The 26356-nt window shown below is 44.6% G+C and overlaps 1 protein-coding gene across 2 annotated transcripts in view; it reads right to left on the reverse strand.

Annotated features, from left to right (window-relative positions):
* Positions 1-26356, reverse strand: part of Rora (RAR related orphan receptor A) — a 732627-nt gene that overhangs the window by 85366 nt on the left and 620905 nt on the right. Inside the window, exon 1 of one of the 2 annotated variants that reach the window (XM_075965362.1) lies at positions 12386-12616. The exons of the other annotated variant lie outside the window; for it this stretch is intronic. Within the exon in view, the coding sequence (XP_075821477.1) occupies positions 12386-12413 (28 nt within the window). The 5' untranslated portion in view covers positions 12414-12616. Of the gene's footprint in view, positions 1-12385; positions 12617-26356 lie in introns of those variants that run through there. 2 annotated transcript variants of the gene reach the window in all.

Below are 26356 nucleotides of genomic sequence, written 5' to 3' on the forward strand. Positions count from 1 at the left end.
GGGAGAAAGGATGGAGGACTCTCTAAATTGAGGTCCCATTTTATGTTGTCAAGGGTAATTCAACAACGGAGTACGAGTTCACCCAGTTGAAACTGTCCTATTTGGTAGAGAATTCCATGTAGCCTATTACGTGAAGTTTGGAATCTTCACCCCGATAACAGAGTTTGCTACCTGAAGGAAGCCAGAAAGGATCCAGTCTCTCCTGTGATGAGTCTTTCCTAAGTAAAAGTCAAGTGAGAAGCAGGAATAAAGTTCTCATTTGCCCTCCTTTTGTTTCCGTCACTTATGAAATGAAGATCTGTAAGCCATCTACCCCAAAACAACAGAAAACTGATGAGCATCCATGAAGTCCCCGCCCCCCACCGCCCAGCAGGGATTGGGCTATGAGGTAAAACACCTCAGTACACTCCCTTTGTCTTCAGCTCCCCCTTTGATGTGCAAGTCACTGGTGGAGTAAACTGTGCTGACTTTGATGTTGAACTTGGAGACTTTCTTGTTACCAGCATGCCTACAAGGAGAGCTGCCAGTCACTTCTCACATCTGAACAACCATGTTCCTTTACGGCCCCTCTTTTACAAGCATCAAATCCTTAAATACATGTTTTCCCCATTGCGGCTGATTACCGTGCTATCTGTGGTGGGGGAGGGCTGTGCTCAAATATAATTGCGGCACCCACGTTTTCTGTAAACACCCCAAGGCATCATCAGATGGCTGGTAACCAAACTTCTTCAACAAGAAGAAGCTTAAGCGCAAAACAGATTTCTAGCAAATAAAAACATTCCGCAGAAAACAACTCGAGCCATCTTAACAGTCAAAACGAGTTCAGTCAGTATTTCCCCTAAGCAGCCATTTGAAATGACACAGAACCGTCTAAGCCACTTCAAAAGGGTTTGAGGAGGCAACAGCAGCAGGGGGCTTCAGGAGGCTGCCAAAAATTTGAACCCTCTTAACTCAATGGCAATGAACTTTGTTTCTCTGCAGTGGTGGAGGCAGGAAACTTCTGTTAGAAGATTTTGCTGGGTGGAAGTCTAGCGTTCCCCATACATTTCTACCGAACCAGAGAACAGGCAATATGCTCGTCTTTGAAAGAGTGCTACTGAAGTTCCTGTGCCAACTCCAATCAGATTTTCATTTCAAACTTTGTTTTAATCGCTCCTGAAAATGTCAAATATTATCCCCACTTTAAAAAAAAAATTAAGTACACTTAAGGTGCTTACAGCACACTACAGTGGTTTCCAACAGACCCTTCTCTTTCTGATCAACATTACAACGAAACCCAAGTTCTTAGGGATACCAGGCCTCGGAAGAAGTAGGGACAGGATCTTCTCCATGCTAGAACTTAGTTCCGGTGTTGTACACTGTTTCTGCCTCCAAGTCAATGCAAACAAATCTGGAGATACATTTCTTCAGGATTTGGGGCTTTAATGTCCAGTCGGGAAGACAATTACAGTGGAATACAGTGGTGAGGGCTGTTTGGTGGTTTCATTGTTCAGCCACTCCCCACCCCTAGGTTTCAACTCAACCATCAAAAATGGAAAAGTCTTTGGGCTAGAACTTGATAAAACAGGGCTGTAATTTGCCAGAACTAAGTCTGGGCATATTTGTTAATATTAATGAAAGCCTTCTTGTTTTAAAATGTATTTAAGTAGCTGGCATAGCAATTACCTCTCTCTACCTTAGAATTTTCACTTCCAAAAGGAGCTGGTTAGCCGATTGAAGTATCTTTAGCAGTTATGGCTGGGGACAGGGAATAGGGAAGTCGGGAAGCTTCTGTTTGCCTTTCTCACTTCTTGAACTAGAGACCAGCTCACCTTTCAACTTTAACAGAAACATTTTCATTAAAGCAGAGCTCTGGAAAAGACCTTGACAGATGTCAATCAAAACCTTCTAATTTTACAAACCGGGAAAGAACACAAGTGAAAAAACCCTGCCAGTTACCACACAAGATCTGACCTGGAACCCACGTCTTCATCTTCTCCCGCCTCCCTCCGCACGTAGGGGCTTTCCACTCCTCAGCACTGCGCAGCCACACTGGGGACCAGATGACTCACGCATAAAATAAAGGTGTTGAACTTGAGAGATTTCTCAATCAGGATCATCTGTGCAGCTTAAAGTTTACCAGCACTTGTGATCCACCAGTACCGTCAGATCAAACTCACCAAAATCTCATGTAGCCCATGCACGCACGCACGCACGCACGCACGTACACACACACTTTAAAATTTTATATTTGGGGGCTGGAGATATGGCTCAGTGGTAGAGCACTGGCTGTTCTTCCAGAGGACCCGGGTTCGATTCCCAGCCACTCACAACTATCTATAACTTCAGTTCCAGGGGATTCTGATACCTTCATACCAATCCACATAAAATAAAGTTAAATAAATTATTAAAAATATATAAAAACAAGATGTTTTTGAAAAATTAAAAAATATTACTTTTAAACACGTGTGAGTATGTGCACATGCGTACAGGAGGTCAGAAGGAGGCCAGAAGAAGGTGCTAGGGGTACACGTGGCTGTGAGCCACCTGATATGAGTGCTTGGAATAGAACTCAGACCCCCTATAAGAGCACTGAGTGCCCTTAAATACTGCTCCATCTCTCTAATCCACAGAGCCTGTACGATTTGAAAGCTCAGTCTAGTCTAATATCCGAACAATATTGGGTGCTGAGAGACCAGATGGCCTCTGAGCTCCCATCTAGGCCTATCACAGGTGTTCAGCACAGGCCGAGGCAATTCTGTGATTCGGCTCTCTCATGCTCACCCACGAAACCATCGTAACTGTGTCAGGCTGGCTGCGCCACTGCAGTTACCTGTACGAAAGCAGTTGGTCTGTTTACTGAAACATCCCCCACCACAGTACACACACACCAAGGACACCGTATGTCATGGTCACTACTGGTCCCCACAGCCCACAGCGCTGAAGCGGCCACAAGCAACAGGGTATTGCACAACCACTTCCCAGGGTCGGACTGCTTTGGAGAGCTGTCTGACTCCACAGCTCTCAGAGTCCAGCTTTTACTGGCTTTGCCGGATGAGAACTCACTCTGTACAAAAGGGAGGGTGTGTGGTTATATGGACTCAGAGGCAGGGTGTCTGGTTATTGAAATCCGAGACAGGGTGTCTGGTTATTTGGAGGCAGAGGTAGGGTGTCTGGTTATTTGGAATTGGCTGCCTTCACCCCACTGCAGACACATTCAGCTGATGTTTATACCCGAGAGAGGCTCTTTTGTTAACAGGAAATGCTGGGGAGCTTGAGGGGTAAGGAATCTACGTTGTTGCTGAAAAGAAAAACAGAAATCCACAACACGGGAAAGCCATTGCTGTTTCCATTGTCATTGGCCTGGACCCTGTGGCAGACTCCCCCACCTGCTCTGGAGATAGAGTCCCCACCACACACAGGGCTAGAATTCCCTGAGTCCATGTGGCTAACAGAGGCCAGAGCTCCAGACAGTGTCATTCAGAAAAGGAGAAAAGAGCTTCGGTGTCATAGGCACCTCTATCAGCCACCTAGACTGCCGCAGGACCCTCTCCTGTTTCAGTCATTTGAGGTTAGGAGATCTGGGGGGAGGTAACATTTTACCCACTTTCTCCTCCACACTTGTGGAAAGCAAGGCCACAGAAAACTAGCTGAAGTGTGGGTCTTACTGAAGTGATGGCAGGAACCCCTCACTGTGGGTGCCCAGATCTGTCACCCTTCAGTGGGATCAAGGGGAGTCTATGTTTACCCTAAGATGGTTTCACTGTCGGAGCCTCGCTTTCTTTCCGTAGTTAGAGGCCAGAGCAGGACTTCCCAAACCTCTCCAGTCCTCGGGACCACCAGAGGCAGAACTCTGTGCATCCTATAGGATGGTGATGATTGACAGCATCTAGGAACCACTGAAGAAGGAGAGCACCTCGCTGCCCACCCCAGCTCTGACTGCTTAGCACACAAGGGTGTGTTAGCAAATTGAGGCCCAAGGATGCCTGCATCAGAAACACCCAGGATGCTGATTAAATCCACCCTCTGGGCCCCACCCTACAATGACTCCATTAGGCCATCTTTAGGTGGGACCCAGTAATCTGCCTGTTACCAACTTGAGTTTTACTCCAGGGTTTGGGAACCAGTCTTAGGCAGGATCATTAAGCATTAACTATTCTGTAGTTAACTCTTAGATTCCTTGAAAGCAAAACCATGTTTATACATAAGTGTAAGAGCCGGCCTTCTCCAGTTATATTAATGTTTCATGGGATGGCTGTCCCCTTGGTTTTAAGTGGCATCTACCTCTGAAAAAGTACAAACTCGAGAGCCCGACAGGCTCAACACCGTCTTCTCTGGTTCACTGTGGCTGCCAACATCTTGGTATAGTTTAAAAATGCTGACTCATGACTCGAGACACCCGACCGACAGGAAGGGCTTGAATCTGACTATAAAGGCATACAAGTGGCACCAGAATGATCGAGCACATAGGAGACACTTAAGCATGTCCAAAATAAATATTTACATTTGCACTGCGCTCTGCAGAAATCAGAAGCGAGACCTGAAGACAACAATCCATGGGGAAAGAAAAGGAAGCGAAGAGGGTGAGGATCACACTTCTGCATGGCTCGCTTTGAAAAAAAACAAAACAATTTGCTTCAATAACTGATCTCAACCTAACCACAAGTCCTCACTTCTTGAACCACGTCCTTATTTCTAAGATCAAAGGGCCAAAACAACAGTTTCTTGGCCCCCCATCCCTTCTTCTTGTTGTTGCCTGCCTTGTTTTTCATGAATAGTTGCAGTAGCCTCTTTGGAGCAGCAGCCAGCCAGACCCGTCCTCCTTTAAAGTCGCACAGCGTCTTTCTTCCATCTTGGTTACCTCAGCTATTACAGCTCGGGTCCCAAATTTTAAGTGACAAAAATCGTACCCTAGCTTGGGTTCTTACACCTCTGGGATGCACCCCACCCCAAAGGCATCTCAGCGGGGAAAATCAGTACCTGCTGTGCCTCTGGCTCCTCCACAGAGGGGAGGTAGTTTCATGGTTGACACTCAAGGTCAAACTCAAATCTCACTAAAGGTCCCACAAGTTATGCAAACAAATTCTGTCCACAGATTCTATACCGAGTGCTTTTATGTCTTTCGTTAGTTTGGGTTGTCTGTTTTTGAGGCCTGTCTTTTGTTTTATGAGTTGCCGCAAACTCTCCTTTGTAGCTGAGGATGACTTTCAATTTTGGATCCTACTCTCTACCTCCTGAGTGTGAGGATTACAGGAGTGTTCTACCCTACCTCCTTTATACAGTTTGGAGGCTTGAACTCGGGGCCTTCTGTATGCTAGGCAAGCACTCTACCTGCTGAATGAACTAAATCATCTAAGTCTTCATAAATCAAGGAGCTAACTGTTTCAACGCCCATGTTTGCCAAAAACATCATCAGTGATTCTAATTATTGACTTTTTCTCTTTATTTTTTTCTGAAAAGATCTTGATTTGAAAAAAGAACAATGCTGTGTTTCACTGGCCTATATTTTTAAAAAAAGTCAAGGGTGGAAAATAGAACAGAAGTGGAAATTTTGGGACAAAACAAGAATTTTTATACAGGTTGTAACTGCTCACAAACCAAACGCCACTTGGCTTTAGAACAGATAACAGAGCATTGCAAACAAGCCTTCAGAGAGCTTAAGTTTCTTAAATGCGTCCCTTCCTTCCTTCCAAGAAAACTTTAGAAATTCATTATCTAATTCTAATACATCATTTCTAATAACTGCATAAGAGAATGAATTACACTTTTGAATCTGGTGGAGAATGCCCCTTAGCGCTTGAGAAAATATTCACAACCTTTGACCTTTTCCACTAGCCTGATGGGAATTTCATTTCACCAGGCTTTTGCCTGTCTTGAGCTAGTATCCACTAGAGGGCAGCCTTATCTCAGATGTGATACTGCTTTGCAAAAAAAAAAAAAGAAAGAGCTAGAGCTTGTAATGTGCCTATTATTTTTGTGATTTTTTTTTCCTGGATAGTTTACAGTTTAAATGACCAACATAAGTCAAATAATGTACCCATAAGACTCCACTTTTACAAAGATTACCATATGGACTGGTCCCCAATAGGGTTATGAAGCCTTTTTTATATACTTTAGTATGTTTCAAACAAAGTTTTGGTTTTTTTTTTTTTTTTTTAAATCTCTAACTCCATGTGGTGAGTTAAGCACCAAGTCAACCATATCACATTCGGCACCTGGATCTCATTCTTGGCATCAGAATTTCAAGTGTTTCTAGAAAACTGAAGTGCGCTTGTTAGATAAGAAGGCTGAACCATGAACTCTGACTGAGAGGGGAGGGAGAAGACCAGCAGAGAGCGGTGTGCATGTGCTCACTTCTCCTAGTTCCCAACGGCAGCCTCCAGCTCCAAGGATTGCGGGCACCCCATCAGCGCTGCAAGGCAGACTCCGAGCCAGAGGACCACAAGAACAAGGCAGAGATGACTGCTTGGTAGGAAATGACTTTTCCAGTTCAACACGGAATAAGCAACCTCTAGAAATAGGAGCACCCCATCACAGGAGGTGTTCAAGCAGAACAGGACATTCATGTCACAGGAATGTTGTGAACACCCACTCGCGGATGGGATGTTTAATCTGAGTGCCTTAAAAGTTTCAACGCTCTCCGAGCCTCGTCAATAACAGCACACCTCGATCAGGCAGCTGGAGAGGTTAAGTGCCCCGTCCGGCAAGATGCGAGTTTCTGCACCTTTCCAAGAAAACTCCTATTTCTGCTGCTGTGAAAGACACCGAGTTTCTCAACAGCAGGTAACATGTTCCTGGCCGATCAACACCGCCATGCTTAAGGGTGCTGCTCACGAGCGTTCGACCATATGAAGCACAATGAAATAAAGAGACACATTTGTGAACCCTCTGCCAAAAGATAAATGGGACAGACAGACGACAGTCAAATCTTCGGTAGGAGTCTGTCATAATGGTGACTCCTTGCACAGGTCGGCTGAACTTCATGATGCTACTCTGTATTATTTAGGAAAGTCTAACTTAGGTTTCACCCAGATCTTAATACCAAGCAGGCTTAATGAAAATCATGAAGAGAAATGAGAAGCAAATAAGAATAACCCCATTTGTAGCAAATTGATTTTATTAAAGAGTAATTTAAAGATATTAGGCTCAGCAAAGCATTACATAATTGAATTTATTTTCCCTCATATAAATGGCAGACTTATCATTGACACTAACTAGAGGTAAAGTTATGCACAGGACATTTTTATGGCTTCCTTCAGGGGTAGCAGGAAGATGGTGGGACTCAGTGGTCCGGTCCAGGGACTTCCAGCAGTCAGCTGGAAGAAACTGGCTATGGCACATGTCCTGCATGAGCTTCATTTTCTTCAACTCACATGCACGGGACCATCAGACGGCATAAACAGGAGCGTGTCTGAGACACAAAGGGCATGGTTAATGTATACAGACTGATACTCTGTCCCTGCTGGTTTGGAAAACGCCTGGTCAACTTCAGAGGACAGTCAGAAGCAGACGAAAGAAAAGCACTGGCAGGGAGTAAACTCGGCCTTGCTTTCTACAGCCATGAGCGCAGAGGTTCAAGTTAGGCTGTCTCAAAACCCAACAGTTCGCTTAAAAAAGAAAGTCTAGAAGCAAAATATTTCAGGTGCCTCTTGGTCCCACAGTGCCCATTAGCTGTCATGAGCTCTCATTTAGACCTCTTCTCCAGGCCGAGCACTCCGACAGTTTATGGGAAAAGGTTGGTCTGCCATGTCACACACAATACTGATGGCTACAGAGAACTCAGACTGGGAATCTCTCCGTCCAGTAGTCCAAAGGACAGATGGATGGGAAGGATCCTTAAGGAGTGGCAAGATGGGGCAGAGATTCTATCTGTCACTCCTCAAAGGGTCAGCGTGTAGACTTGGAAACCTTATTCAACGTCAGTTCATCCTTGATGTCACAGGTGAATGTTTAAAAATACATTTGAAATTAGAAAAATATATAATCAGCCTAGCTGCTGGTTACATCAAGATTATGGCCACTAAAAAGATTGTGGTTTTTAATGATCAAATATGAAACATACAGACTAAAGCAGCCTCGATGTTTCTGCAATATAAATTGTGAGTATTTAGAAAGCAGAAAAATCCATCTTTTTCTTTTCTTTTGGTGCTAAGGGGAGAAGGAGAGGGGGCCTGGACATAGGAGGCAAACGTTCTACCAACTGAACTATACCCCAGGCCTGCACAAAGCATCTCCTTCACAAAGTATTCCCAGACAACACATTCTATACAAGGAATTTTACTGATAGTGAAAATTTTAAGAAAACTGAATTCCACATCCTGTATCTATTTATTCATCCACCCACCCATCCCTCCACGAAGTTAACTTTTGTACCAATAAATGGCTCTTTCTAAATGTTACCTTCTTAGGAGACACAGAGCTAGTTACAAAGCCGAAGGATGCTCCCCCAGATGTTTGGCAAAGATCTGTTTACTGATCTTGCTGATTGGTATTGTGAACCCCCTGGCTGGGATGGAAAGATGGGAGAAATGGGGACTACAGAACTATGAATTAGATTTAGAGATATTCCACTAAACGTGAAAAACATCGGGGATGAAATTGCACAGCATATATTTGTTTAGATATCATATTGTTTTCTACCTGGGTAATGTTTACAACAACATGGTGCTCAGCTCCACTGATGGCAACGCAGGTGACAGGAGTGTGTTGTCGCTGTGTATGTCCTCTGACATAACTGCCGTACACAGCACTGAGAGACTGCCTATGAAAACGGCACTGAGACGCCATCCCACGGAGAATCAAGGCTCCCTTACCCCAATGCACAACCTCTGTTTTTTAGTATTTCTAATATTTATTTATTACATCTATACACATGTGGGCATGTGCTTCCCGTGGCACACATGTGGAGGTCAGAGGCCAACTTGTGGGAGTTGGTTCTTTTCTTTTACTCTGTCGGTTCCAGGGACAGAACTCAGGTCCTCAGACAGCAAGTGCCCTTACCCAATGAACCATCTCTCAGGCCCCAGACCTTCTGTCTTCCAAAGAACTAAATCCTCTTGAGGAGAGGAAAAAAACAAAACAAAACAAACCTTGGCTCAGCAGTGGCAGCCATTTGAATTTTTGTTTGTCAAGGTCTAACCATCACTTTCTCACTGTTCTATCCATCAAAGGTCCTCTAAATGGGACACAAGTCCCAGGTAAGAGCTACCATAGGAATGATGCTTAAAATGAGGCTAGGAACGGATCCAATTTTCACATGGTGAAAACAAACTAAATTCTTCCGGACTGTTCAAGGTAAGTGTGACATTTATTACCAATACACTGAGTATTTTCAAAGGTTTAAGGTGCCTCGCATCTGTGTGACAAACTGGAGGAAAGATGGAGGCTCACACTGGAGCCTTCAGCCTTCCCAGCCCCTGATGCAAGCAGAGACGGCAGAGCCATCGAACACCAACTGCCCCAGCTCCAAGTCTTAAAGCACTCATCTACGTTCATGATGACCAGAACAGGTGCCCCTTGCTGCCATACTACAAATCATCCCCACTCTTTTCCTGTGCGCAAAGGAGCAATCCAAATGGTGGTGGGAATTTGTTGTTAATTAAATAAACAAACAAGAAACACCGGCGGATGAAATGAGACTTGCTCAAACTCAAGGTTATTACTTCCTAAGCATGGAACTACTTTAAGCCTAAACTAATTTGACAACTGACACAGAGAAAGGGTTTTCTTCTTTGGTGAGTTCAAAAAGGCCCGGTTTAATGATGTTTAAGAAACACCATTAAATCAGGCAACAAAGAGGACATCTCTCTTTTATGGTGGCTTGTTCTCCCATCCCCTACTCACAGGCTTCTACACACCAGCAAGCTACCCTATGAAGAAGAGCCTTTCTGTTTTGCACGGAGAATCTAATTATGTAAAATCTTGCATATGGAACCAATTTAACTATTAAAACCAAGAGGCAGCGGGGAAGTATTTAATATGATTCCAGGCCAGTCTCCCCCCCCCCGCACCTAAATCTGATATGGAAACATTTACGGCATTCCTCGCTTTCCCACAAACTAGTTTTGTTCAGTTAAATTTTGCACCAAAGCAAAAGTCAGTGCTGTGAAGACACAGGACTGTAGAGATGCTGGAACTGAAAGGTCTCTAATTCTCATCGTCAGCTTCTGCCCCCAGGGCTCCAGCATTAAGCAAAACTTAACTGCTAGGAGTTATAAGATGCATGTATTTTTTCCCTTTCTCTACAACAATACTAACAATCTAGGAATCTATTACTTTATGGCAATCAGTTTTTGGGAGGATGCTCCCAAAAAGGGTTTGTGTGGGGATGGGGGGTGTTTGGGGGGGGGGAGAATGCTGAGAATCTCAGGGTTTTATCACAGGGCGAGTTTGTCTAGAACTTCACTTTGTACTAGACCTACAAAAATCAGAAGCCAACTTACAAAAAAAAAAACCCCATCAGCTTCAAGTAACACCATCAAAAGATATTTCCTTAACGTCTGAGGGTTTACGGTTCAGTAAGAGGAAAGGCAATTAAAAAGAAGCCTCTTCTCAGCTTCCCACCTTTCTCCCAATCAACACAAATGTAAACAGACTGGATAAGGACCATCACCGAAACCTCCCGAAGAGCAAATTCTATTTTTTTTTTTTAATTTAAGGAGGTGGAGAAAAAATACAACTGGCTCCACGGCTTCGGAAGTCACTTTTCTCTTAACAGGTTTAATGAAAGGAAGCAATACCGAGGTTTTCTTTTGGAGAGCGGAAACAGATTTCTTTTACATAATAAGAAACCTCAACACCTTTCCTTCCCCCAAATATTTCACACACTTAAGATCACGGGCAGCTCTTCCCTCTTTTGCTATACCAGTCACATATTATAAAAGTGATTCAATCTCACTTCCCGCAAGTGGTAGGGGAAAGGCACTAAATTTGCCGTGGGCGCATCCTACAGAAAGATTTCATCGCACACACCGCCAGCTCATCTCAGCGTCCTGAATGCTTCGACCTGTTAATAATTAATAAAATATGCCACCCAGTCTCCAGTGAAAAACACGGCGATCTGAAAGTAAACCCAGCGTGGATACGGTACGGGTGTCCTTCATCCTGGATTGCAACAATAGAATAATCTCAAATCTAGCAAACGTTTAACGAGCACCAGGTCGCCCGCGCTGGCGAGCAAAATCCCCGCAAGACCTTCGGGGTGCGCAGTTGTTGCCCCTGAGAACAGCCGTCACTGTGACACAGACAGATGGAGGTTTAAATCCCCAAGCCGGGTGACCGGGCCTGCACACTGCTTGGGCAGATTATCCGCCCAAGAGGACCCAGCAGGCGCACGGTCGCGCAGAGTGCTGCGGGCTGAGTCGTTCCAGGGCCATCTGCAATGGTCGAAGTGTGTGTCTCGGTTTCTCCCTGTGCACAAGCAACTTCCTGCGCACCTCCAAACTTTGTCTCCATCACAAACTTCCCTGACTTGTCTGGGCTTCTTCCCGCCTCACCTTGGGGCACCTGAAGCCAGCCGTCCCAGCAAACCATTTTTCCTCTTTCCTTTCCACCTTACTACTACCCTTTTCTAGGCAACAGATCCGGGAGGAAGGCCCGGGGCGCGGAGGCTTGACCGCAGCTAACCTGTGCCCGTAGGCCCTCGCCGCAGTCTAACCTTGGCCTCTGCCCTCCAATCCCCTACGCTGGTCGGGCTGTCTCCCTACATCAATGCACAAGCGCGCAGCGGCCGGGGCTGCGGCCGAGGGCTTCTTGGCATGTTCGGGGCGCGGGGCTGGCTCTGGCCCGCGCGCTTTCGGAAGTGGCGGCGTCCAGGGGACGCAGCGCTGAGCTGCTGCACTTTCCCAACCCACTGGCTGCTCGGGAACTCGGGCGCTCCGAGCCGCAGAGGGTGGGGTGGCCTTGCGGAGCTCGGACGCCAGGCCTGGAACGCTAACCAGTCTCGGCGATGACACCACCAGTGTTCGCAAGCAGGGCCCGGCCTGGCGCCTCCCCCCCCCCCAGGCCAGAGTTGTCCCGGGGTGCGGGCCCTGGGGACCCAGTGTGGACGTCCCCGGCTTTCTCCCAGTTAACAGACCCTCCCGGCGCGTCCCAAGCTCTGCGACTCTCGGCAAACTTTCTTTGGGGAGCCCTGCCGGGTGCCAGGCGCACCCAAGCGAGTGACAGCGCCTAAGAAGACGCCAAAGGGGCGATCGGGCCCACGCGTCTAGCTCCCCCGACCCGAGGGAGGCGGATCTTTCCTCCGGGTTCCAGTGGCAACGCTGTAGTGGCCCCGGAGGCCCCGTAGCTGCCCCTAGGCTGTACGTGCGCTCGGGCAGGCGCGCCCACCCCTCCCCCTGCATGCCCTCCTCCCCGCCCCCCGGAGCCGCCAGTCCACCGGAGTCCCTGCGGGCCACCCGGAGCTCACCTTTCATCGCTGCGATCACAAAATACATCCTTTACGCCGCGGTGCGGAGAGCGCAGGGAGAGCCGACCGTCCGACCCCGGAGCCCCCTCTCGCCGCCGCCGCCCGAGCCACAGCAGCAGCTGCCGCAGCTGCCCGCCCGCCGAGAGCCATCCCGAGCCATAAGAGGCTCCATGTGACCGGCTGACATCACGGCCGCCGCTCTGTTTACACCGCGCCCCTCCGCTTCCTCCCGGGGCGGGAGCGAGAGGCGGGAGGCGGGTGCGCCAGGGCGCTGCGCCCCGCCCCCGCGGGCAGGTGACCGCGAGCGGCCCACCCGGACCCGGTGCTGCCCTCCTGCGTTCCCGGGGGCCTGCACCGAGGTCCCTAGCCACCTCTTCAGTCGCTGATCACCTGTAGCGGCCCGGAAGCTCTTTGCCAAGCGTCTGACCACTTTCCACACGCCCACCCCACTCAGCTGAGCACCCCGACGCCACTCTACAGTCCGTCCCGGAACCCTTCTCGGTGACAAATGCACCTGATGGTTGGCCCCAAAGAAGCTTTTGGTTTGGGGGAGTTTCAGTCTCCCTCACGTCCCAGAGTATCTTAGCCCCCATGCCCGGCACTGACACCGGTCCGGGGGAGGAGCAAGCTCCCCCCTAAGACTTCCAGGACTCACCCAGCTCCCAGCATCCAATGTCTTGGTTCCCTGCTGCCCTCTCCTGCAGCATCCTGCATTCAAAACCACCTGTACGTGGAAGACTAGAAAACCATGCCTGTCTGCTAAATGAGCTCCAGGTGTCAGGCAATTTGAGCCACTCATTTTCGGGCTCATCGTATTCAGAACTCTCCAGGGCGCTAGTTTGCTAACCTCAAAGATGAGACATGGTATTTTAAACAGAAGATACAACACACAACACCGTTAACCGTACAGTTCAATTTACAACTGAGATTTAATTCCCTCCAACGTTTGAAACCTTTTTTTTTTACTGGATTTATGGAAACGTAAATCATGGCTTTATTTTAGTCCCCAGATGAATCTCTTTATGATGAATTTCAAGACTACTTACCGGGAGTCTGCTTTACTTAAAGCGTTGGCAAGCATGCCTACAGTATTGAGCATAAGAGGAGAAAAATCTACTAAGCCAAATTTGCTTATCTACTGTTTTTCTTTTGAGAGACCCCTCCCCCATTCCTGACCATCAAACAGGAAGGATTCTAGTATTTCTCTTTCCATAAAACCAAGCTGCCCTTGACCTTGTGTTCACCCATTATTTAGAACAGGTTCAGATGTCCAGCTTTGTAGCAAACAAAGATCAGATCTGCCCACTCCCCACCTCCCAACCCCACTTCAAGGAAAAGTTCAAGTTTTCCAAATATTTACACAATGCTGGGACTAGAATGGTCAGAAAACTTCATTCTCTTTCAGTCAAACTATGGCCTTACAAAAATGTTTGATTAGACACATCCCAAGTAGTTTTTCTTCCTTTAGAAATTTCTAAAAACACAACCATAAAAAATAAGAAGAGACAAGATAAGAATGTGAAGCCAGGACCTACCCATGTTAATTCAGCTGTCCAGCCATAGTGAAGTGGACAAGGGTTACAAAGGAAATCAGCCATACCCACTGTAATGTTTACAGTTATGAAATTAAATCACACCATGTTCCCATGATGCAACTCCATCTCCCAATGAGGCAACACCCCATTCTTCAAATTTGGTTCTGGGTTTTCCTTGGGCTAACAATGTTAAGAGTGCCACCAAGCGAGCCGACCAGTGGGTTCTGATTGCATTTTCCTTCCCTTTGTGTTGCTAAAGAAGGGAAAAGATGACCACAGAGAGCATGCTCATGTGTGCTGTGCAATGCTGGTGCATCCTGGTACACAACTGAGAATTCGCCATGTTACTTTAAAACAGTATCTTGCTTGAGATAAGAATGCTTTGAAAATAACCAAATCCATTAGCTCCAGCCTGCCTGCCAGACATCTGACTCCAAGGTAAGCAGTCTTACATCACTAGTAATCGGTTATTTCCAGGCCATTTCAAATGAAATCGGTAATGGGGGATGACATGCGAGGTGACACGGACCCCCACAATTACAAATAGGCAGCGCTTTCGTCCTATAGGGAGGTCCTCAATAGACAAAATCTCATCATACTGATTTGAAATATTTACACATTCATTCACCAAAGACATTTCTGGGATAATGTAATCCTGACCTTGCCCTTTGGGAATGTATTGCTCTTACATCCTACAACTAATGAGCGGCAGAACCCAGATATTAAGTCCTAACCTTCCCGGGTAGCTCGATGCTATTTGTAATACATGCCTCTATTACCTAGCATCAGCTTTTAACCTAGGGGAGATAATTGTTCTTCATAGTAACAGCTTTTTATGAAACTTGTAGGAATAAAAATGATAGGCTTAAAAAAAAAGATGACCCATAGGATAAATTTCCTATGGAATTATAAGTCTGTGACCAAACAAATCAGCCATGAACAAAAGGCTATATATCTTCTTTCAAGAAAATCAAATTGGAACCGCAGATGATACATTCTGTATAAAATATCACCCAGTAAATTAAAATACCACCATATAGGGACACGGTACAATATTAAAACATTACAAGTATACAGGAATAATTGGATTTTATTAAACAAATGCAGTGGAGTATCTAGGGGGAAATAGCTTTAAATATATATTCTTTGCATCCTTTTGAACAAATGATCTGAAAGGAACAAAAGAACAAGAAGAATATTGCTTATAAGAAGGTAATTCCATAGGACAGGAATTCTTTCCTGCTAATGGGAGAATGTTAGACATGGACTCTCAAACATTTATATTGGGTCAAAATGGACTGCAGTCACGTACCGTTCACCTCAGAGTGTACAGATGGCCACAGACTCTCATGGGGTCCCACTTAGCTTGATCACACTGGATCTGGCACTTGGGAGGAAGTGGAGGCACAGTGTAGATATCAGACTGACCCAGAACACTCATGGGCAGAGTCTGGTGCACTTCTGTAGGGATCTAGACTGGAATATGACCAGGAAGTTGCCAACCTCTTTCAGTGGTCAAGAAAAGGATCTGGGATCCAATCCACAGGGCCAGTTCATCAATCTAGACACACGGCTGCCCCAGACGCTGAGATAGCGATGGACAAGGACTTAGCCCCAAACAACATGAGAGTAGTCATGCATACTACTCTCTCTAAGGTTCAAAGAACCTTGTAGAGTTAGAGTGGAAAGAACGTAAGACCAGAAAATGGGCAGTGAAGTCCTATTCTCTTGACACCAGTCAACGTGAATTCATAGGAGCTGCAATTGCTTGCAAGGAGCCTACTCATGAAAGGGCTTTTTGACACTCATGGGTGTGGAAAAGCTCAAGAGTCCCTACCCTTTACTCTAGGAGAGAAGGAACCCAACCACTGTTTTCAGTTGTTTACCCACTGGTGAACCTGCCAAAATCTAATGGATAATTCTGATCTTAAGGCCATACACATGACCTTGGTCAAACCCAGAGGGATACAAACAAAAGAAAAAGATGGGAGTGTGGGAGATTAGTAGGGATGGGAAAGGAAGGCTGGGCAGATGGAGGGAGGAGAGAGATGGTGGGATGAGAGCAAGCAGAGTGCATCATATACATGCATGAAATCATGAAAGGACAAATTTATTAAGAAACAATTCTTTGCTTTTTGAGATTTAGATTTTTACCACACAGAGATCTAATCATATGATATATTACACCCAAGCATGTATATAAGGCTTTTTGGGAGAATAGCAAACCAGTGGTTTGAGGAATTTTGTGCCAACTCTCCAAGATCCCAGAACAAGACGATTTCGACATTTGCTGATGCAGGTGAATAAGAGCATTTTGGTGTTCTTCCCCCACCCCTCTCTTCCTTCTACAGCCTGATAATTCAGTTCATTTAATTTTAATTGACTGGGGAGGAGGTCACCTAAAGGCTATCGTAGTCCTATGCACCTATTCCATCTGGGTCCTTGGTCACCCTGCACTAGATTCCTCAGGAGCTGGACCATTCTGGCCAAAACAGAGCCAGGGATCAGCTTTCTGAAAGGCCAACAGCTACAGAGAAGCTACAGAGAAAGCATCCATTCTCCTACTTAGATCAGGGCCTTGCTAAATTGTAAATCTAGAAGGTTCCAGGTCTCACAATATAACATTTGATGAATAATAATGGAGAGATCCAGAAATCAAAGGTAAGAGAGGAAATCCTTAATACAGTTTTTAAACCTTTTAATATACTTTGTCTGTCTTGCTCACTATTTTAAGACCAAAGTAGAGGAGCATTTAAATATACACTGGTGTATGCAAATATTATCCAAGAAACCTGGTGAAACACAGTATTTTGGTGGCGAAAGATGCCTTCGGTTTTTACACACACACACACACACACACACACACACACACACACACACACACACACTTACTTCTGTAACTAACCACAATTACTGACTATCTATTTCATGCCTGGACCTGTACTCCAGAATGCAAAGAGAACAAGGTGATTGCTTTGGTCTTGGTCTTGAGAAGGTTACCAGTGAGATGACCTTTGCTCTAAAACCCTACAGAAGTCAGTCATTTCCCTGAGCGAGGCTGCACTTTTCTGCAGAGCCAGTATCTGAGTGACCTTGTCCACTAGCACTGGATGGATGGTCATGGACCACTCCTGCGCCTGTTAGTGGAATAGATCATTGAGATGGGTGCCTTGGCTAGAGTCAGGCAGTGCTTCATGGACTTTGGGATTTCTGGAGCCAAATGTTTCATATGGCTATTAGGAAACTCAGAGATTTGGCCTGAGTTTTGTAACCATTACAATGAGGAAAAGGTTGACGTTCACTGGCAGGCAGAGATGACCAGCCTCCACAGACTACGTAGGCAGCAGGTGCTTCACCACACATACACCTGCTACGGTGGCAAGCAAAGAGAAGCAAACTGGAGAAGAAGGCCCGTATCCCGTTAGATTCCCAGGGGAAACTCCAAACTACACATTAAAGCTAGAAGAATAGGCCAAGCATGAAACCACGTTTTTCCTTTTTTCCTTCCTTCCTTCCTTCCTTCCTTCCTTCCTTCCTTCCTTCCTTCCTTCCTTCCTTCTTTCCTTCCTTCCTTCCTTCTCTCTTTCTCCTCCCTCTCTTTTAGAGTTAGCATACAAAGTAATGAGTTGGATGTGATGTCTGTACGTACAGTCACTGGACTTGTTCTCAATTGCCCATCTCTCCCACTGCTCTCCTTTGGTATCCCTGCCACTTCTGACTGTTTGTCTTCCTTTCTCTAAGGAGCCCCCCTGCCCCTCTATTTTATTTTCTTACCACATATAGTCTCTCCCTCTGTCTTTGTCTCTGTCTCTCTTTCTTTAATACATGAACCCCAAGTGGGCTAAGAGCTGAGAATTCGAGGACACAGTGCTCCATACACCCTCACTTCTTTCCATAATACCTTCAAGAAGTCATTTCTGCTCCTGTGGTCTGTCCCCTGTGGAACGAGGGAGTAAACGAAGACAACAAAGAGCTCTAACATCACAGACATTCATGTTTTGGGAGCACCATCGTCCCTTTCTCTGTGTTGAGCTTTTGGTCCTCACTTCTCCAAGGAACCTGCTTCACTTCCTAACTCTTGTCTTATGGCAGAAAGTGCTCTGGCAGTCAATGGGAAACTTGGGCTCAAAACCAGCCCTTCATCCTACTCACCCGCTGGGTGGTGTTGAGCAAAGCTTTGTTTCATCACATGTGAGTAAGGACAGCAGAGTCCTGCAGGGTCACAAGGCAGATTAACTTAACTAATATAAAGAAAGGTCATGGCGCTAGCGCTTAGGACAGAACCATCCACCTCCACCCTGCTAATTCCTGCCTGTATTTCTTTCAAGGTCTGATTATTTATTTGTTCCTCTTAAAAACTTTCATTTGACTGGACTCTCTGAAGTAGAAGTCCTCAGTGAGAGCAGCCCATGTCTCTTGGAAATCTATTGCTGGCATTTTTCTTTGGCTTCCTTCATTCTCTTGGCTAAAAATTTAGCATACTATGCAGCCTCCTCCTTATTTTTCTTAATGCATTGTTTCTTCAGAGCAGAGCATTGGGGGTTTGTGTTGCAGGACATGAGGAGTAACAAGACACGAATCTTGGCTCTGTTGTTCCTGGGCTTCTAGTTTCTTTGTTTAATGGTTTTCTGACAACATATTGGTGGACATCATCTTCTTTAGAGAGATTGAAAAGTTCTCGGATTCTGCTAGTTCTTTTGAGCCCCAGCCACCAAGGCTCAGTAGTATCTATTGGTTCCAGAACATACTTCTCCTCCTCCTCCATTTTCCTTCCCTCCCTCCCTTTTTCCTCCTCTCTCTCTCTCTCTCTCTCTCTCTCTCTCTCTCTCTCTCTCTCCCTCTATCCACCCCCCCCTAGAATAACTAAGTTGAGAACTCTCAGATTGGCATCCACAATGCATTCTGAACAGACCTGTTCTTCCTCTTTCCATTACTCCTTGGTCTATAACAAGAATGCCCCTTACTCAACAGCAGATACACCCTGCTGTGGATCAAGACACCTTGCTTCATGGCAAAACCTTGTTTGTTGCCCCCCACCACCCTGCACTGATCAGATCACACACCGTTTCTACTCTTCACCTAAAGCACCAGCAGCTACATCTATGGCCATGCACAGCTCATAGAAAGTACCAAGTATGAGTTCATCGTCTACTTCAGCTGGGAAGGAGTTATTTAGCTTTATTTTGATGCAGCCAATTGCCTAGGAAGTGCCACAGAAGAGAGCTAATTTCTGTATTTTAACAAACCTAGGCCAGCTCAAAACACTGATCCTCAGTAAAGATTTGTTTTAAGGAGATCGACATGCCCTTCTGTTCTCTGCAGGGTTGAAGTTGTGTGTTTTATGTAAAATAAGCACTGATCGGGGCTGCAGAGTATAGTGCTTGCTATGCAAGCACGGGGACCTGAGTTCAGATCCCCAGTATCCATGTAAAAAGCTGGGTGCAGTAGTATGTAGTCTTAGCAGCCTTGGAAGCAGAGACAAGAGAAGCTTGTAGGCTTGTCAGTTTAGCTGAACTGGCAAGCTCCAGGGTCAGGGAGAGAAGTTATCTCAGAAAAACAAGGTGGAGAGTGACTGAGGAAGACATGCTATGTCAGCGTCTGGTCTTCACATGCACACGCCCACCTGTGCACCTGTGCACACACACACGGACACACGCAAGCATGTGTGTGTGTGCATGCACACACACACGGAGACACTGAGTGTTCATTGAGCAATTGCTATGTAGGTAGAAGGGAATAAAAAATTGGCTACTGCTTGGTCTAAGAGGACTGTGGTCAGATAAACTTCTCATATTTCTTTTTCTGTAAGGGAGCAAGCTCCCACAGAATAAGTAAAAATCTCTATGCATGGCTATGCTAAGACATAGAGAGGGAAGGAGAAAGAGCAGGACTTTATGATGTCCCTTAAGGAGTTCATGATCCAGCATGAAACCAATTGAGAATGACTGTGATGCTATAATGTAAGACAGAAGGTGTGATGCTTATTCTAAGTGTTCTGCAAATCAAGGGCTACATTACTCAAGAGTGAGATATGAAAGCTGGAGCGACAGATGGCTGAGTGGTTAAGAGTACTTGGTGGTCTCAGAGAGTTCTCTGACTTCCCAGCTCATATACAGTGGGCAGGTAATTCACAACTGCCTGTACCTCCAGTTATAGGGGAGTTATTCAGGACCCTCTTCAGGCCTCTGAGGGAACTGCATGCACATGAGACACATAACAGCCAAGCAGACACACACACATACACAGCTACAAACAAAATAAAAATGAACAGAATAAAATAAATTAAAAAACAAGAGAGATTAAAGTATACAGAGCTATATTTTAGAAGTACTTCCTGAAGAATCTAGGCTAGATCTCAAAGTCCAGCTCAAATCTTGGTAGAAACTGGAACACAAGGGTCCCAGATTGCTGATCACAGTATGCAGAAGAGCGAATGGGCAACGGTGCTAGGACTTCACATTAGCATACATAGACATACATAGAGAGAAGAGACAAAGTCTAAATGATGGGCCCATAGCTGCATCTCCTGCCTCCCCTCTACATGCCTCGCACTGAGCTCTTCAAACTATAGACATTCAGCTGGTCATGGAGGCATGCACTATAATCCCAGCTCTCAGAGGAAGAAGGAGGCGGTCAGGAATTCAAGGCTATCCTTGGTTATAGTGTGAGTTCAAGACCAACTTGGGCAACAGGAGGCCCTATAAAAACTAAGACAAACAAAATTTAAAAATCAAACTGTATTTATTCATGCAATGTGTTTGGGGGTGTGTGTGTGTGTCAGGGAGGGGTTAGGGCATAAGAAAGAAATAGTGCTTAAGAAAATAGGTGTCCTCTTACCTTGCTTGTTCTGTGGTCTTATGGCAAGGATTAACAGTTGATCTGGTAATCATAAAGTTAAATTATACTTGGTAAAACACAAAGAGTCTGTGAGCACACGGAGGAAAAGTAAAACGGAATGTGGTGTTACTTCCCAAAAGCTTATCAGAGCATTTGGGGATGAATAAGATCAATTGTTACTTGGCTTTTGTATCTCATTCATTTCAGCTCTGAGAATTATAACAGACACTCCTATTAATATAGACACTTCCTGGAAAGGCCGTATCTTATTTTTAAAAAGCTCTGATCATATATGCATTCAAAATAATGGAGAAAAGATAAGCAATTGCAGACAGTTTCCCCTATATTTGTCATGAGTGATCAAGCCCACAGAGTCACACGAGCTTTGCTGGGAAATTCAAGTCCTGAAGAGAGGAACTTTCCAGGAGCAAATTCCATCATTATTTTGCTTTCACAGACAAAATATGTTCCTGTTCAGTCAAGCAGAGTAATCAATTATTCTGCATTATGAAATGCTCATTTTTTATCTATTGACATTTCAGACAATTATGCCACATGTCAATAGCAGTTTGGATGGTCATATCTAAGCCCCAGCTTACAGCATGGGTCTCATCCGGGCTGACAGTGTTCTCTTCTCCCTCCCTGAAGCCCATCTATTATTCATGCCTAAGTCCAGTGCAGTGTAAGTATGCCCTGAGCACTAGAGACAGGGCAAACATGAGTGGGTATTTTTATCTTAATAAAAAGCAAAATCCTTCTAACTATGTTTAATTTGTATTAAAAGATAATTACAGCACCCTTGAATTGAAAAAAAAATCATTCCTATGGATTGAAAGATGAGGATGACTAAATTAGACAATCTATTCACCTCAGAGTTTTAGCGTCTAGCGTGTGGACACAATCTTGTGTGTCTCCCCCACCACAAAGACAATTTTATGGAACTGGAATGGCTCTTTCCCTCTCTCCTTCCCCCCTTCTCTCTCTGTGTGTGGTATGTAGGTACACCTGCATATGTGTATGTGTATAAGCAGGCTAGAGGCTGAAGTTGTTAGGTGTCTTTCTCTATTGCTTTCCATCTTGGTTTTAGAGCCAGGGTTTTTCACTCTGAGTTCACCATAGGTATCCTGTCTGGCCAGTGAGCCTCAGGGATCTTCCTGTCTCCAACTCTCTCCCTGGAGCTGGGATTATAACTCAGCACTGACCCATCTCCCCAGATTGTCCAAATGACTTTGGATGAAGAGTCAATTCCACTACTGTTGCTTCCATTTCCTCTCTTGCTGGCTGACCCTTTCCTGGGATTTCCTGTGTAGCAGACATGCATTTTTCTTTTAAAATTCTTTTCACCAAATTACATTCGGGGCTGTTCTTTTCTATGCTCCTTTTACAGACAAGGGAAGTAGGGAGCAAGGAAATGAAGTGACATGTCTTGGAACACAGAATAAGTATTTAAGCAAATCCTACACAAATGGATTCTAAGGGGTTCACTCCCTGTGCCACGATTCTCAAATAATTTATCATTTGTTTTCCTGGCATTCAGCACTACTTAGCGATTTTAAAGTAGCAGGCTGACTTCTCCAGGAATCAGAAATTGCCACTCTAATTCCATCGAGGCATGGGTGCAAGGACTTGCTCTCTCACCAGCTCCTGTAATCGAGCAGGGCTAGCATGTGTCATCATGAATTATTGCACAATTTAGTAAATTATTTAATTACTACTAATGAAGAAACATTCTGTACACAGTTGTAATTACCTTGTTTGGAAACAATGTTACCATTTGTATATTTAAGGAACACTTGCTACAAATTAACTCTTGAGGGGGATTTCTCCTTTTTTTTGTTTTTCCATTTTGGAATATACAGCTCTAAATAACTGAATGTTACATGTAATCCTAAGGAAATTTAAGATTACAAACACTAACAGTGGCATTTCTAAAGGCTTCCAAACACAACACATGTGTTACAAATGTAGAAAATAGTAATTTAATAGTTCATGCTATTCTACAGAAATCATAAAAGATAAAGACATTGGCTATTTTGCGTTAACAAATGGAAACGTCGCAGTTCTTTCTGTAAGTGCCCTTCGCAACATGTGGCAGAAGATCTTATCTCATCCACCTACTCGAACACACAGTTTGGGGAACATACCCTTCTTAAGCAGAGCCCGACGTTTTCAGAGTGCTTTGAGTAAAATTCTTGCCTATACTTATTAAGTGGCTGTTGTGTGTATATTTATCCCAAGTGTCATTTTTTACAAAGCAAATGTACACATATAGTGTTAAGGTGTTCTGACATCACAAAGTAAAATGTAAAGTAATTGTTAAAATGCTGCAGTACAGGAAGGACCTGTTGGTGCATCTGCAGTTTAAATTATGGAGAAATGACTGCTATACATTGTTGAGTTTGCTGCAAAGGCTTGGGAGCAATGACAGTCTCAGAGAGCCAGGCTTGCCCATTATTCCAAAGGTTAGGTACACCTTGTATGGTGAAACTGAGTTTCATAAACTAGATTGTGATGGTGAGTTCATTTACGACATCCTCACTCCTTGAAATATAATTGAGTTAATGGAGCAAAGCCATCATAAACAAGGAAGAACGAAAACAACAGTAACTCTTAGATTATATGGTGGGTCTCTCTGGCTTCCAAGGACATGGGCAGTTAAACCATCTGTGTCTGACAGTTGCCCATGGTTAAATAACCACACACAAGGAAGATAAGCGATATTGTCATATTTTCTCTGATGTCTTCTTTTCTCTATGGTCTCAGGGTCAAACTGCCATTTAACTGGGCAGCTCTGGTCATGCAAGAGTTCTGTCCTCTGATAAGTAGTGTGCTTTTTTTTTCTTTTTTAGAATCACAGTCAAGTGTGCAGACTTCAATGCTTGTTGAAGAGCCTCTACGTATTCCCTGTCACCATACGAGATTGCAAAACAAGAGAAAAGAAAACATCTTTGTGTGCTCAGAGGCAACACCACTCAGTTTACCATGTAACATCAAATATTATGCAGCGTTTGTTTTACACGCACAGTATTTTATCAGCGAGAATGACAGGGGAAGACCTGGAGCTCCCCACTTGCTTATGTACGTTACAGAGGCAAATAAAAAAACACTGTATTTTGATTCACCCTTCAGATGGAGCTTTGATAAAGGCATTTAAGGGCATAGCCATCAATACAGCCAACATCTCTTTCTCTCAGTATTCCTGTGTACCTCTCTGTAGTCATTGTGTCCTTCTGCTCAGAATTCTGGAAACTGGAACTCCATCTTCTTCTGTATGTTTTTTGCTTCTATAGAGGGAGCTATAGCTTAGTCTGATCCCCTAGAATCCACATTTTAAAACCACATGCTTATAATCCCAGTCTAAGGGAGGCAGAGGCAGAGCCAGAAGAATCCCTGGGGCTCACTGGCCAGTCAGCCTAGTCTAATTGATATGTCCATGATACTTAGTGAATAGTAGCGAGATTGCTCTCTGGCCTTTACATATAGGGACATAAGCTGCAAGTGCATCTATACATACACAAATAGGTAGATGCACAACCACACGCCGATAGTGTATTAGCATGAATTCTTTTGACTCTGGTCATTACACATTTGAGATTTATCCCACACTGCTTACTATATCAATAACTCCCTGCCCCACATGTGCCTTATTTTTAAATAAAGTTGATTATTTCTTACTCTAACAGAAGAGGAGTGTTTTCCACTGCTTTTGGAACCACAGTTAAATTTATTGTAAACATTTACATTGGTATACGAATGTGCATGCTTACTTCATGTGGGTGAATATCTGGTACTGTTGGATCACACAGGAGGGTTGCATATATTTTGTGGAAGCAATATCTAGTGCTTGCCAGAGTGGTTGTGTTATTTTGCATTCTAATCAGTGATGAGTGCACTCCAACTGCTCAGCGTGCACACAACACGTGTAGCTATCTGATATTTATCCATGCATTGTCTCTCTGGTTATGTATTATAGTTATATTTAATGAAGTCAGCAGAAATCCTAACTATGAATCATCTTGCCCAGAGAAAACACAGGGTTATCCTTCTGCCAGTTGGTGCTAATAGTATTTTTGCCAACTGGTGAAAACATAACGTTGTTTTGTTCATGGTTCTGCTTAAAGTCACCCTATTTAATACTTTCTGTTGATTCCTTACATTGAACTCATAGCCAGCAGTAGCAGGAGTCTTGGATTGTGGCCGAAGGGAGCTTTCAGAACACATGGAGTTTACTCTACAAGCACATCACTGGTCTTCCTGCACTTAGGAGCCCCAGACATCACTTTGATGAGCACCACATGGCCGGTCATCTCAAACAGTGAGGTCATAAATGAAAAGCAGAAAGACAGACAAATGTGGTGTTAAAGCGACTTTGGGAAAGCCCATTTGTTTACAGTCCAAGAGATGAAACCAGGAGGGAGAGTCTTGCCTCCTTTGACCTCAGCTGGAAATGTGAACTCCATGATTGGACGCCCTGCATGGTTGCTGGCCTGCCTAAGTCCATAAGACCAGCACTGATTTGTGGGTCACAAATAAATGTTAATTTTTTTAGAAATTCATAAATATAAAACTCATCAATAATGAAAATAGATTATGATATTTTTCCATCCATTTTTGTCACTCTGTGTTCTCAGTTTAAACGCCATTGTCTTTGAGAGGCCATGGAGGAACCCCAAACCTCCATGGGAAAAGTTCTAGGCCCTCCTTTGTAGCCTGCTCTTTTTGTAAACCTGATTCTTCACTTTTGTTTTTTGTCTTTGTTTGTTTTTCATTTTACTTTGTACTTTCTCTAATGTCACTGCTTTTCAAAACTTAATCTCCGTGCGTGTGTGAAGTCATGTGGGCACACACATGCAGGCCTGTGTGCATGTGACGTCAGAAGACAGCATGCTAGATTCATTCTCTGTTTTCACCATGCAGGTCTTTGGGATTGCACTCGGGTTGTCTGGCTTGACTGACAGCAGGCGCCTTTACCCGCTCAGTCATCTTAGCAGCCTCACTCACCCTGTTGTTTGCAATCACTTGTGCTCTGTCTCTAGAGGCAGGGAAAACACCGTCTGGCTTAGTTTCTTTGTATCGCCCATTATGCCAAGGTTTACCATAGTGTCCAGCACATCCAGTTGCCGGGTAAATATTTGTCAACCAAGCCAATGTCTTATTGAAATTGGAAATGTGATAGTAAGAGTGATGGGGCTGGGATTGGAAACTCTGGCTTCCCATTCTGGTCTTAAAACTGACTGGTTGTGTGACTGTAAGCTTCAGTTTCCTCACCTATAAAACTGGGGGAAAAAAACAATAACATCTCTAATCATGGTTTTTGGAAAGACCTAAAATGTCAGCTAAGGAACACAGACTCTTAGAATCTGGCACACTGTTGGTCTGACCGTCATTGCACCAGGATAGTTTACAAGCCAGAGTTGGAAGTTTGTACCAAAGTTTGTACAATGCCAAATATGCCAACTGATAATGCGAACAGTGCACTGGTGTGGGCATCTGGGTAACACCATGTACTGCTATAGGAGAGACTCTGAAGGACTCGGAGAAAGTTTCCACTGAAGAGTACATGTCTTTTTTTTTTTTTTTTTTTTTTTTGGTTTTTTGA

Source organism: Microtus pennsylvanicus, chromosome 3 (genome assembly GCF_037038515.1).
Source record: "Microtus pennsylvanicus isolate mMicPen1 chromosome 3, mMicPen1.hap1, whole genome shotgun sequence".
Taxonomy (NCBI): Eukaryota; Metazoa; Chordata; class Mammalia; order Rodentia; family Cricetidae; genus Microtus; species Microtus pennsylvanicus.